At 41.2% G+C, this 15,295-nt stretch overlaps 1 protein-coding gene across 1 annotated transcript; it reads left to right on the top strand.

Annotated features, from left to right (window-relative positions):
• Positions 1–537: 537 nt before the first annotated feature.
• LOC136492048 (uncharacterized) lies at positions 538–2,399 on the top strand. Its single transcript, XM_066488199.1, has one exon. The coding sequence runs from the start codon at positions 538–540 to the stop codon at positions 2,218–2,220; it is 1,683 nt and encodes a 560-aa protein (XP_066344296.1). The 3' UTR covers positions 2,221–2,399.
• The last annotated feature ends 12,896 nt before the right edge of the window (positions 2,400–15,295 follow it).

Here is a 15,295-nt window from a genome sequence, read left to right as displayed (position 1 = left end):
TGGCAGCCATCTGCGCCAGTCCGCTCGCCCTCTGCTCCGCGGTGGCTGGCCATCTGTGGCTCTGCGCCCGCCCACCCTCTGTTCCTGCAGGTGCCTGGTCGCTCAGCCCTCTGCTCAGGTGTCTGCTCCCGCCGCCTGCCATCTCCTCCCGCCGCCCTCTGCTCCAGCAGGTGGCCGGCCCTCTGCTGATCTATTCCCGCCGTAGCTGGCTCCCTGCCGTTCAGGTCCTTCCCTCATCCCCTGCTCCTCTGCCCTCTCATCTCTACTCCTCTGATTTGGATGCTTCATGTTCTCTCAGGGGTCAGGGGCTCAGAGTTAGAGCTGCATTCCTCTGATTTGAAGGCCTGAAGGTGCCGGCCCTCTGCTCGTTGGTGATGAGTTGCTCTGACGACTGTATGTCCATTTTCCCTCCCCATCTGCTCTCCTGACCTACATGGCTGCATCCTCTCTGGCTCTGCTAGTAATGCTGCTAACTATCAGCCTTGTGCTTGTACAGCTGTGGAGCGACGACGTGCAAACGTGGAAGTGATAATGCCGATGCCTGACCTTGACGGAGGTGTTCTACGTTCATCATCTGGGTCAGGTGCAGCTGCCACGGCTTCCTCAGCTAGTGCAGATGTTGCAACACTAGTTGAGAGGGCTATTGCAAAGCTACCTCCAGAGCTTGCTGCCCAAGCTGTTGACACCAAGAGGAAGGCAAAATCACAAGATCCAGGATGGAAGTATGGGTGGTGGCCACATGCTTCGAAGAAGGATTTTGTGCAGTGCATATTTTGCAAAAAGATTGTCCCCTCTGGAATAAAAAGATTCAAGCAGCACCTTGCCGGGGGGTATGGAGATGCAGTTGAATGTCCTAGTGCTCCAGAAGTAGTTAAGAAGGAGATGGCTGATTACCTGAAAAAGAACTCAAGAACTATTCTAGCTTTGAATCCTACATTAGGTGAAGATGAAGAGCAACAAGATGATGCTACTGCTGCAGAAGAACCAGCAGCTGTACCAGAACCAAGCTCTGGAACAAAAGTCAAGCAAAAGAAGAGGATTGCTCAGGCTGCCATCTCTTCTTTCACTGTCACTGCTGCACCAAAACCAGCCACTCAAAAAATGTCCAGATCAGTGAGCTCAATGCTTTGCAAGTCACCGGAAGAAGTAGTTGAAGAGAGGCACAGATCCAAGCATAGTCAACCTACAATTGAGCATTGCACAAAGAAAAGTAAGGAGGCCAAAGTAGTTGTTGATGATCATGTTGCAGATTTCTTCTATGAGAATCGCATTCCATTGAAAGTCATTAATTCTAGAAGCTGGGAAGTTTTGATTGAGTCAATTGGACAATACGGCCCTGGGTACCGCTCACCATCATATCATGATATAAGGGTACCACTGCTTGAAAAGGCTGTGAACAGGACATCAGAGTTGAGGAAGAAGCATGAGGAGGCTTGGAAGGAATATGGCTGCACCATAATGTCCGATAGGTGGACTGACACAAGCCATCGCCATCTCATCAATTTCCTTGCTAACAGTCCAGCAGGGACTTTCTTTCTAGGGTCTGTTGATGCTTCAAGTGAGATAGCAAATGGACCATTGTTGGCTGATTTGTTGGAGAAGCAAATAGATAAGGTTGGGAAGGAACATGTGGTACAGATTGTCACTGACAATGGAGCCAACTTCAAGGCTGCAGGGAGGCTTTTAATGGAGAGGATCCCACATCTATTTTGGACACCATGTGCTGCCCATTGCTTGGATTTGTTATTAGAGGACATTGGGAAGATCAAGGAATTCAACACTTGCATCAACATGGCAAAGAAGGTGTGTAGGTTCATGTACAAGCATGGGAGGATTCTAGATCTCATGCGAGATAAGATTGGAGGAGATCTTGTGAGGCTAGCTATAACTCGCTTTGCCACTTCATTTCTCACATTGGCAAGCATGCATAAGAACAAGACTGGATTGAGGAATTTAGTGGTTAGTGAGGAATGGCAAGCTACCAATTTCTCTAGCACTACAGAAGGCCGGCAAGTTGAGAACATTATCCTTTCAATGCCATTTTGGAATAAAGTGGAATTATGCATAAGAGCTACACAGCCACTTCTTGTTGCTCTTAGGATTGCAGATGGAGATGAGACACCTGCGGCTCCTGAGATTATGGCAGCCATGGATCATGCAAAGGCTGCAATCAAGGATTCTTTGAAAGACAAACCAAATTTACTCAAAGAGGTACTATAATATTTTGACAAGAGATGGGAAAACCAAATGGAGCAGCAGTTGTATGGAGCAGCCCTATACTTGAATCCAAGCAAGTACTTTGCCATAAGGGAAAAAGATAGGAGACAAGCCACAAAGCTGAGAATTATGTTTAATCAAGTTATGTGGAAGATGGTGAGTGATGATGAGGACCAAAACAAGATAAGCAAGCAAGTAGATGACTATGAGAGGTCTGAAGGCCAATCCTTCTCAAAGCCAGAAGCAATAAGAGACAGAGATAGAAAAAATCCTAATAAGTTCTCCAATCTGAAATTTTGTATAATTATTTCCTTACCTTTTCTGAAAGATATCAGCAATGAACTAATAATGGATTTCTATACTTTGGAATGGAATTTGCAGTTCTTTGGTGGGGTGCATATGGTGGCCTGACATATGAACTTCAATGTTTAGCAAAAAGGATTGTTAGCCTTTGTTGTTCTGCATCTGGATGCGAGCGTAATTGGAGTGAATTTTCTACTGTAAGTGCTATGCTACAGCTATTGTTGTGCTAAGTAATTGAGTATGGTATCTAATTCTGTAATCTTTTGTGTAGATCCATACAAAAAAGAGAAACCGGTTAGAGCACAAAAGGTTAAATAAGTTGGTATATGTCAGCTACAACCGCAAGATGGAAAACAGATTTAAAAACATTAGAGAGCTGGGTTCCAAAGGAAAGCGATCAAATCCACTCTTGCTTGATGAATTTCATTGGGAAAATGAATGGGTCAATGACAATTATGAACCAGTTCATGAAGGTGCTGCCAATGCTATTACTTGGGCTAATGTGGATGATGCTATTGGTGCAACTCAGGGTCTAGAGGGCCGTAACTTGCCTAGGGCTGCTGCTGCTCGTACTGCTATTCCTGCCCCTGTGAGGTGTACTTATGCTAGGAAGCATCCAAGGAACACAGTGGCTCAAGATCTTGATGAAATATATGATGAAGAACAAGATCAGCAAGTAGAATCTGATTCAGCAACACCTATGGATGAGGATGAAGAATCTGCACCACCACCAACAGCAACTGCAGATGGACATGGAGGCTTCCATTTCAATGATGATTTGCTTTATTAGATGGCTACTAGTTGCCTACTTTTGTTGGACTATTGTGTGTTGATGTTTGCGACTTTGTGTTGAACACTTTTGCTTATCTGTACTAAACTAATTTGCTTATTTGTACTAAACTAATTTGGTTATGTAATATGCTGCCCGTGTGGCTGCCATGGTCTGCTAAATGCTAGATATTTGCTACTACAGCAGTGCTGCTATTGATATGTGTCAATAACTCAAGATCAAGACTACATTAGTGTTGCTAATTATGGTGTTCTTTGGTATTGCAGGCTTCCAGCAACAAGTCAGCAAAGGAATGGAGTTTGGGACAGTTGGATAGTGAAGAAAAGGCAAGAAAACAACTCCCACAAGTAAGTCACTTGCTAAACACTAATGTAGTCTTGATGCTTGCTATATTGTGTATACTATATAGTACATATAGGTATATATATAATATGTATATGTCCTGATGCATAGGACGATTATATGGACGACCAGGGTCGACTAGGCTCGACTAATCGGCCTGGTCGACGACTAATCACGATTAGTCGCCTGGTCGGTCCTATAGCGACTAGGTTCGACTAGACGACCTGAAAACATTGGTGACGGCTGATGGAGTTGGCCCAGGATTGCCTCCATGTGCATCATCCATTGTTGCTTGCAGAGCCGCATCAGTATATGATGTTCTTCCAAATTGTTAATGCTTCTGTTTTTGTACCATAGCTGTTGCTTGTGTTCTTGTATTATTTACTTACACATTGCTTAATTAGAGATGAAAATTTACTATGTCACAATAAGATTCCTATGTGCAGGTTACTGAAATAGCTCATTGTAGACAAAACCAAGATGGCCCGCAGCCTTTCTTAACACAGATACTAGATGTTTACAATATTTTCTTAATGCCTATGCTATCCAATTTCCAGTTAAATTGATAACTACTAGCTATTCCATAGATTTTTTTATTTAGATTATACTGACAGTTAATTAGAATATTATATTCTGTAAAGCCAAAAAAACAATGTGCATAAAATTTAGATATATTTGGCCCACAGTTTTCCCATTTCTATTCCATAGTTTTTTGATCTAGATTATACTTTACTTACACATTGCTTAATTAGAGATGAAAATTTACTATGTCACAGTAAGATTCCTATGTGCAGGTTACTGAAATAGCTCATTGTAGACAAAATCAAGATGGCCATTTTGGGCCACAGTCTTTCCATTTCTACTGCTGCAGGTTGTTGCTGTCTTCTTTCTACTGTTTTTTTTATACCTGGTGCTTTTTGTGCTGCTGCTCTCCTAGGCTGGGAAAATACTATTGTTCAAATTTGCAGTCCCTCTCATTGAGCACTACTTGCCATCTGAAGCTTGGTTGTTTTCCACATTTGAATTATCAATTATTTGGCTTCCAATGTGCCTGTTCTGTTGGTTTTCTCATGCAGACTTTAGGAAAACATATTGGCAACATCTAACTAGCAAAGGCAAAGGGTTTTTAATATAGCAGTTATTTTGAGAAAACTGGCTCAGTGATTGGTTTCTGAAACTTTAACATTACTGACTGAACCTGGTTCTGTATCTTTTCCAGCTAACAAAACAATGTATATGGGACAGGTTCATAAACCATTTTGAATATGCACCAATACTGGACCTCCTCTAAAGAAAAAAAGACTGTGTGGGTGCATCGGCAATTCACATATTATTTAACCATCTACAAAGGAACCTTTTTTATAGCACCAGAAGCCTCATGAAGCTATTCTGATAGTTTTAGACCTCCAGTAGTATTTCCTTTGCATGATCACATCAATTGTTCATATCATAGTTTGAACATTGGAGGACCAATGGTCATGGGTTCACTTTTTAGTACTGTTGTGTATGCAGTAATGGATAAGTACCTCGGGAACCTTCGTTAGCGAAGTTGACTGAAAGGGCCACCAAGTTTGACAAACTCAGATAGGTTTCAATCATCAATGATGGACTTGGTGCTAATAGAAATTGAAGCACATCTTCGTGCGCACCTCTGTTTGTGGTAATTACTATTTTTGCTTCTCATGAAACTATTGGTTTAATTTGATAGTTGATACGTAGTTCAACTAATGATAGTGGAGTCAACTGTTTGTTGTTTTGTTTAGATAATAGGCATAACACTGTGCAGCTTCGACCACTATGACAGCAGAGAAAATTCATTACAAAGTCTGAAAAGTGTTGTATGACACAGGGAAAAAAAATCAGAAAACTACCTTACATGATAAAAATCAAAAGAATGAAAATATCTATCTTCCCTGATTCTACAGTCTATTTTACAGCCTAATATAGTTTCTAGGATTATGTAATGCCAGTGTCTCCATAACTACATTTTTTAGCTGCTTAAAATTACCAAACCTTGATATGATTATTTCTCCAATGCTAACATAAGAATAGTTCCTGTTTTGTGCAGAAACTCAAAAGAAGCTATGTGAAAGTTAGAAGGATCCAGCTGTTGTCGCAAAATTTCCATCTCAGAGGTACTTCCTTTCATGGTCATAACTTAAAAATGTAGATGAGTTCTTTAGTTTCCTATTGTACATGTACGAATACTTAATAATGCTGTTTCTTTGTTCTCTGAGAACAGAGAATCAGGCAGGTTCAGAATTCGCATCCACACCGATGGACCAAAGTAGCTCTCATTTGTATCCATTGATTTTTATTTTTTGATTATTACAGTACACATAGGTGGTACATGTTAGATTAACATTTTTTGTTGACTCCTTCTAAATAAAGTTTTACAATATAGAATTCCAGCCTACTTTCAGAGTACAGGTTAGACCTCAATAGCATTGAATGAATTATATTAGGAAGAAAAAAATTACAACAATATAGTTTCCAGTTGTCTCAATCACTGCCCCTGTGCATTTCAGCATCTATATTGTTAATGGCTCCACGATCATCCTAAATCCTTAGGTTGCACCCTAACCAAAAGAAAAATGGTCGCATATTGGTCAATGAATTCAGCCACTCACTATTTGTGCTTCTCATGAATTTTCGCTTTATTGTCAGAGATCGATTCCTATCTTAAGTAGGATACCTTTTCCACAAATAGAGGCACTAAACCTACGAGTACTATGTTGATGATTAATTCCTATCTTCAATCTGTATTAAGAGCTAATCCCTCTAGATTAATACAGCTCCGTTTATCCATTACCTGCCTGATCACTGTGGCTCTTAATCAACAGGTGTTGTTTAGCAAATATTTAAGCTAACAGATCATTTTTATACCCAGTGCCTGCTAATCAACCCACTCATCCAGATATAAGCTACAGCAAAATTGCACTACTCGGCCTCTGACACCTATAGAGTCACAAGGATCATGGATCCAGGTGAGACAGCTACATTAAAGTCTATAGGGCATCATGCTGCTTCTTAGCAAATATGAGTTCGTTAAATTTTACCTATGTTTTCCCGCTTTTTTTTTTGTTTTGTTACCCTTCTTTTAAACTTTGCCTATTAATTTTGCCTCTCACTCACAGTCCACTCAATTAACGACACAGCCACCAGCCCATCCACAACAGCAGCAGGTGAGATCCGACAAAACTCTATACTCCTACTCCCTCCCACTGCTTGCCAATCCATTGAATGGCAGCTCAATTTTTGGACCATTCATCCTTTCGGTCTCAGGAATCACGAAAACTAAAACAAAGTGACATATCCATGCAGACAATTAGTAATGCTTAGTGTTGACATGTGACAGTGCCATTTAAACCAACGAAAGTAGCTAGCGGTAGGCCAGTGCTGATTCACAGCTTTATAAACTGTTGTTAATATAGTCAGGATTCCTTTTACACAAAAAAGGGTACTAAATGTAAGAATAGTACACTGGTGAATGATTCCGTTCTTAATTCTATGGTCACAACTAGGTCCTGTATATTGACATGATTTTTTTTATACATCACCTTACCTGTGGCTGAAATTAATCCTTAACTTCAATTGAAAAATATACAGGCCACAACCGACAGGATGCCTAATTACCAGTACCCAAACCTGACAATAATCAACGAGACAGACCTCCACAGCAAGAACTCAAATGTCTTTGACAATGCAGTGATAGCAAGTCTTCCACTGTCAGCCACCGATGCAATCGGCCATCAAAGTATCAGAGATGCAATCCAGCAGCAATTCCAACTGGACATGCAGGTAGAACACGTATCAAAGTTATGCTTCCTGCATTGTACTTGAATCTATCAAGACTATCATGCTTGCCACCATTACATGCTATTGTCACCACCATGAGGCAATCTGGGATCGTTTACTCTCGCACGCAAGGCCAATATAGATTAAGCTATTGTCATTACTGCATGTCATGGTAGAAACCCTGCTTGAAGATTTTTCCTACATGCTTAGACTATTAGCTCGTTTTGTTGTTCCTCCGAATTAAATAAATCTGCAATAAAAACACTTGTTTACATGATGCTGCTGTGAATGAAAAATTGGATCATCAGGCAATCAGCTTCCATCTTCTTGAGAAGCAGTCTATTCCGATTGGACCGTTTCAATGCTTCACTATGGTCCCAACAATGACTATGCACAGGCGTGTTGGTTTAAACTATGAATCTAGATAAAAAGTTCCTCTCCATCTATTGTAGTGTTCATAGACATGACCTAATGATAAATGTTGTACATGTTTAACATAAAAAACATTCATATTTGTGATTCCTTCAAACTAACAGGTCCTCTTCTTATTTCTATTTTACAGCTTACCATGCTGCCCACAGTTAGGCGACAACACTTTATGTATGCCTAAACTTTTAACGAATCCAAATTACTGCACATTAATATGATTATTACCCTACATCTGATAATTTTTTTTGTTCCTATCCTGTACGGCTACATGTGAATCTTGAAAAAGGTTTTCGTTGGCCTGCATCAGTGGTGTTCGCCTGCTGCTTGAAGTTGTCGATTTCCTTGCAACTGCACATTACTTCATAGACCTACTTATAGCTGTGTTTGCTTTGTATTGCACTAAACCTCTTGTTGGTTTTACTTTTTAGCCTGCACATGTACAACGTGAACGCCAATGCAGCCGGCTAACTTGGTAATCTCTCATGTTCCTTCTGTTTAGTCCGCTGTCCAAATTATGCATGTCCAGTTAGTAGAAACTAATTTCTTTGGCCTTGCCGTGTAGTAATGAAGTAGTAATTTCCTACCGATTCAGTCATCACCTAGGATTCTGAAATGATCTGTTGTTTTGGTGAGAGCCTTTTTTTTACATTTTACTTTACATTTCAATTCATGCATCTATGGCATTTATTTCTGCTCAAGTTAACCTCTTCAGCCATGTCAGGTTACTGTCTGTTTTTAGACCGCTTTTACTTGCCTTCTCAATGCACATATCATGCCTCCAGGACCTAGTAAATTTATGAAGTGTCAAACTGAATCTCCTTATGCCTCACAAACCACAGAGAGCTAACAAAAGCAAATCTGCATACAGATTCATCCACCTGGGAAGCTTCTGTCTCCACGGATAGTAACCTCTGAGACCGAGAAGCGAGATGCTAACAGGGTCATCACCGAGTGCTTGACCTACAATGTTTAATTACCTGAACCTGTCACCGTGTGTATAAACTATGTGTCATCATATCAGCACTGCCGTTGCTACCTAGCATGAACCCTAATGTATAAAGCTTACAAGTGTCGTCAACTGTTATGTTAGCTCTACAGACCTGACCTGTGCATCTAAGAGACAATTACCGCGCTTATCACATCTATGTAAAATATATGTACATACCATCCTCATGCTACGACCATGAGGAGTTGTCATGTCAGTTGCTAAAGATTAGTTAATTGTTCAATCATGCGTTGTATCTTTGGTTGGATAACCGACGCGCGCAATGGCGCGCGCAACATACTAGTAAGACACAAGCCCGAAGCACCATAGGTTGAGACAAGAAACGTCCAGAGGTCAGGAATACTTAAAAAGTCAACAAGTACACAGTACTTCGTCCGTTCCAAATTATAAGTCACTTTCACTTTTTTTTCATCTATTTTGCTATATATCTAGACATATTGCCCCATTCGGCTTACCCCATATCTGGCTTGTTCGGCTTCTTTTTTCAACCGGAACAGTGTTTTTCTCTCACAACAATTCAGAACAGTGTTTTCAGTCAGTTTCAGCCAAAATTCAGCAAGCCAAACGGGATCTAGATATATAATAAAATGGATGTACAAAAAAAAAGTCAAAGCGACTTATAATTTAAAACGGATGGAGTAGTACACAGTTAACATTGCATGAAGCATTGCATGAAGCCTAATTAGTTAGGTGTCCTACCGGGAAATTAACATGTTTGCTCGGAGTATGCTCTCATGACTGGCCTGCTTGACTGTAACTATGGGCTATGAAATGATGCAACCGAATGAATGCTGATATTCATTTTTGACAGTACAAGTCAATGTGGAGAAGTAAAGGATTTAAAATGAATAAAATGGTCACTTGGTGACAAGTCAGGGCATGTTTGGATATAGTGGAAATTGCTAGCTAGCTAAAAAATACCCAAAAATAGCTCTAGTGCATAAAAATGATAGCTAATGGCTCTGTTCGTTTCGCTGAAAAAAATAAACCAAAACACTATTTCGCTGATTTGTTGTGAGACAAAACACTATTTTGGTTGAAAAAACAAGCTGAAAAAGACGGATTATAAGAGAAGTGAACAGGGCCAATAGGCAGTGGCGGACCCAGGATTTTAGAGTAGGGTATGCCCATGGCAAGAAAATATTTGGATGAACAACATAAAAAGTTCACCTCTGGATTTGACAGAACATAGCAAAGGCAAAAGGGATTTGAATTTTGATTATCTCTAGACGAAGAAATCAAATCGAGGTCGGACAGTCGCACTTCGGAGCAGAGAACTGGAGCAGTCGGGCTCGCCGGCTCCTGCGGCTCGGGTCGCGCCGAGCGAGCAGCTCTGGCTCCGCAGCTACCGGGGGGGAGGGGGGCGACGGCGCCGCGGCGCGATTCCGCGTCCGTCGAACGGTCCAAGCTGCTGGCTGCCCTACCCCTACGGCAGCCTGATGGGTTTGGAGAGTAGGGAATTAGGGATTTGGGAGTGGAAAGGCCAGATGGGTCATTGGACCGTCCAGCTAGGTGTGGCATGTTAGCTGCTTTCAGTTAGACGCGAATTACAGCGAGAAAATAGTGAAGAATCGTAATTTTGAGACCTTAACTATATTGTACATGTATATACCTCCAAGAACTACTAAAAATTTTCTTAAAAATATTGAGTATGCCCAAAAATACCCGGGCACAACTGTAAGTCCGCCCATACCAATAGGTGGGCTAATTTTTTAGCCAAGTCTTCAACTAGCTAGCCAACCATAGTTAATTTGAGCTAACTTTTAACCTCAACTAGTAATTAGCTATGTGTATAAAAAAAAGGCCTGAATAAGATTGGCTATACTAGCTGGTCCAGGTGAAGCAAGTTTATTTCGATGCATAATCACCAAAACAAATATGATGCCGAATATTCTTAAGCAATTCTAACCAAAGCTTAGGCTACTAAAATCCGGCCAAAACAGAGGCCCCACTCAGAACAAGACAGCGACAGCACGGGTGGGTGGGTAGAACTATGCAAGTGGTACGGTTACAGCTAATAAAAGCCAACCTAGAACACGGGCTAATAAAAGCGACAGCACGGGTGGGTAGAACAGGGGTGTTTGATTTTTAGTGGCTCATAAAATTTATATCACATCAAATATTTAAATATTAATAAAGAACATTAAATATAGATTAATTATAAAACCAATTATATAGATAGAGGTTAATTTATGAGATGATTTTTTAGCCTAATTAATCTATTATTAGCACATGTTTACTATAGTATTACGTTGTCAAATCATGGACTAATTAGGTTTAAAAGATTCGTCTCGTAAATTAGTTGCAAATTATGTAATTAGTTTTATAATTAGTTTATATTTAATACTCTATATATGTGTCTAATCATTCAATATGATAGGAATTTTAGGAGACCCCATACCAAACAGGACCAAATCAACCGACAAAAAAAGGCCCAGCTATCCAATCATGCACTAAACAAATAGGTATAGAGTACTACAGGTGAGCCAAAATTAGGGCACGCTGCAGTGTCTTCTAAAATTTCTGTCATATTGAATGTTTAGACACATGTATGGAGTATTAAATATATACTAATTACGAAACTAATTGCACAACTTGCGACTAATTTGTGAGATGAATCTTTAAGCCTAATTAGTCCATGATTTGACAACGCGGTGCTACAGTAAACATGTGCTAATGACAGATTAATTAGGCTTAAAAAAATCGTCTCGCAAATTAGTCTCCATCTATGTAATTGGTTTTGTAATTACTTTATATTTAATGCTCCTTATTAGTATCTAAACATTCGATGTGACATGAATTTTAGGAGCGACTAAAGAACCCAACACCCTCTTAGCTGTCGTGCTGTTTCTAAAGACTTCGCCGTATGACTTCCAGAAAGCTATAAACAGGGGTGTCCTCAGTTTCTGTCCTTATTAGTCTAATCGAAACAACACTGAATTTTTATTTATTTTTTAACACTTTTTTAAACCATTTTCTTTAATTCTAACACTGTTTTTTTTTTCTAAAGTAACACTCTTGGACGCGCCTGTTTGCATGGCGCGGTAAATTCATGCTGCCGCGCCATGCATGGCGGCGCGGCATGGGGCGTCAACGACCGTGGCGACCGCTGACGTGGCGGGGCCGACGCGCCGAGCATCATGGCATGGCGAGGCTTTACTTACCCGTTGCGGCGCTGGCGCCCTCCCTCTGTCTTCTGCCCGACTCGAGGTGGGCCGCTCGCGGAGCCCGCGCCATTGCCTCCCGGCTCCCCCACGGTCGGCCGTCGACTTTCCCTCCCTTGCCGGCCCCCTCGCTACCTTCCCCGAAGCTCCTCCTCGGCCTTGTTAAGGTAATGAAGCTCCTCCTCGGCCTCCACGGTGGATCAAAGGATTTGAATGAGTAGTTAGGGTATGGAGAAAAATATGAGTTCGTTAGAATGTTGGATTGAAGGATTAGGATTAGGATTGCCAATGTTAAGGTTAATTGGTTAGTTAGAATTATGATTACCATGTATTCTAAGGTCAATTTTTATATAAATTTTGTTTGTTTGAGTTTGCATCTCAACTTTTATATGTGAATAAATATATGGACACACTGTTGATGTACCAAATTTTATTTTTTAGTGACCAAAGTATAGTTTTTATATAGTTTGCATGTTTACATCTAAGATAGAGTTTGCACCAAAGTATATGTTATATTTTATTTGTTGTAATGCAAATGGTTCTCATTGATATTAATTTGTGATGTTTTGATTTTTGTTTGTTAAATTACAACCGTTTTGTTAGATGCAAGACATGTATCAGGAGGAGTTTTGGTGAAAATGGGGTCATCCCAGAGAATTATACCCCGACGCGTCTAGCAAAGATGCCCCCGTCCCTCCTGACCTCCCTGTCTCTAACTGTGACTGTGGTGTCCCGGTCGACGTGTTTCAATCGAGATATCTAGACACAGCGGCGCGTTGCTTCTACACATGCAGTCGTTTTAATGTAATTAATTATTTCTACTATCTTTTTTCTTCATTTGTGTAAGTAGACTACTAATATTTTGTTGGAATCCTATTGTGTAGGCCCATGAGAGGTGCTTTTTCTTTCAGTGGATCGACGGTGCAGACAAGTTTGACTCTAGGTACCTCCTTTTCGACGATTGGTGTAGAGGGAGGCATCCACGTGAGCACTTCGAGCGGTGGGTTCCACCCCCTAACCCCTCGCCAATGACGGCTAAGGAGGAGCACCTAGCCGTAGTTAGACGACTCGAGGAACCTTCTCTGTGCGAATGCGGAGATCGAGTTGTGATAAACCCTAAGAATACGTTGGAGTTTGTGTGTCCAAACAAGCACGAAGTAAGTGGAAAGTGTATCTATTTAAATGTTTATCTCTATATGTGTGTGTACTAATGTATTCTCTTGTAGTGTTATGGATCTGCGAAGTGTCATTTCAATGAGTGGCTCTACGGTCCTAAGAATCAATGGCCGGAGCCACCAAAGGCAAAAGAAAAAAAGAAAGAAAGGTTAATTTATAAAGCACCTCTAGTCATATGTGAATGTGGTGTTAAATCTAACTACGGTCTAGTCCCTTCGGATCTTGGAATTAGCCATTATTGAGGCCATATGGTTGACTAGATGAGGTTGGTTATTTTTGTGGTAAACATGAAATTGTATTTTGTTTCTTTTGCTAAGACATATATGATATAATTTTTCATTTGAATAAAGCACTAGGAAATGCAGGTGGGAATGTTATGATGGTTAAGGTAAATTCTTGGATGAACTAAAGGAGAGGCAAGTAATTGCACAGAAGAGGGGATATGGACATGACTACGTCAACCTATTCATTAAACATCACAAAAAGAAGATGCGTGGGTTTGCTAGACAGCGCGATATTCATAACCCAATCGATGTTAGCCTTGACAAATGGCGGTTGGAGAGACGGAGGGCGTTAGAGGAGGCGAGGGTAAGGAAGGAGGCAAGAGAGGAGACAAGAGTACATATGCAGGTCTTGAATGACCATGTTGTTGCATTGTGTGCCAGTAAGTGCTTGAAAGCCTTTTTATTTTCATTGCCTGATTTTAAATGTAATATGATCGCATGGCTAACTGGTTGCATTTTATACATGAAGGGATTGGATACAGCGAGGACCATGCTACAGAGGTGGCCTGTCCAAGGTATGAGGAAAAGAAGTTACATGAGCACAGAACATGAGCTGGTCGCACCGTCCAATCTCCGATTGTGTTGGCCGATGATGGGGACAAGGATGAGGACGACGCTGCTAGGTTGAGTGATCTCATCGCTCTAGCGGAGGCGGGCTTGCAAGCGGAGGAGGCTGAGGAAGACACTGACAGACTTAGAGAGCTTATTGCTCAAGCAGATGCGGGCTTGCAGGCAGAGGAGGACACATTCTTCTCTCAGGCCGTAGAGGTCATAGATGAAGCGGAGGCCGCTTACTACAGGCGACAGATAGATCAGGGCAATGCAGGTGAGGCTAGCCACGTGAGCCAGATGGAGGAGGACACATTCTTGACTCAGGCCACAGAGGCTGCAGGTGAAGCGGAGGCAGCTTACTACTGGTGACAGGCAGATCAGGGCAATGCAGGTGAGCCTAGCCATAACAACAAGGTAGTGGTAGAGGACTGGTACTCGGACGATAAGTTGCTTACTAAGTATGTTTCAGACTAAGGATTGGTAGAGGTGTGGTAGAGAATTGGTACAGGTGTGCTAGTTCAATGCTTTAGATTTGGTATTTGTATTATAGTAGAACTTTCTCGGTGCCGCATTGTGTTTCATTTGAACTATTTATGTATTGTACCCATGTAACAAACAATGTTTAATTTTTGTAACGGACATTGTGTTATCTCATAAAACTTTTGCCACAAAAAATGGTATTACAATGCTGCAATTTGCATGTATTTGTTACGTTCTCGGTATATAATACTTTTGCTTTTGTCATTGTAACACATTCGGGTATTACTTTTGGGTCTTAGTTTGGTGCCCATCTTGTCCAAACATTATCTAGAAGACTGTACCAATCACTAATGACCTTGTGTCATGTCTATGCTCTGCTTTTTTTAAAAGATAAATAAAAAGTTGTTCTCGCCATTGCGATCTTTCAAAACCCCCTAAATTATATGCATCAAAATCTTGCTGCTGTTGATGTGCTCAGAATGGAGTCTGGCTAGCGCCCAGCATGGGTTTGCCACGCCACCGTCCACGGCACGGCTAGGCTGACATGCCAGCCACCATGGCACGGAAAGGCTAACGCACCCCTAGACATGGTGCGGCGGTCAAAGTGGCAGCAAATGGAACAAGGCACTTCTGTTATGTTCTCACATGAGCCAAGTTATTTCATCATGTCGGCTTAACGAATAGGTCAGCAGGAAGGTTAAGTGCATGAGACAATCAATACACAAGTTTAGTAATACTAACTTGTAAACGTCCC

Source organism: Miscanthus floridulus, chromosome 11, assembly GCF_019320115.1.
Source record: "Miscanthus floridulus cultivar M001 chromosome 11, ASM1932011v1, whole genome shotgun sequence".
NCBI lineage: Eukaryota > Viridiplantae > Streptophyta > Magnoliopsida > Poales > Poaceae > Miscanthus > Miscanthus floridulus.
Note: the sequence above shows the minus strand (reverse complement) of the source record. Positions and strands in the feature narration are given on the sequence as shown.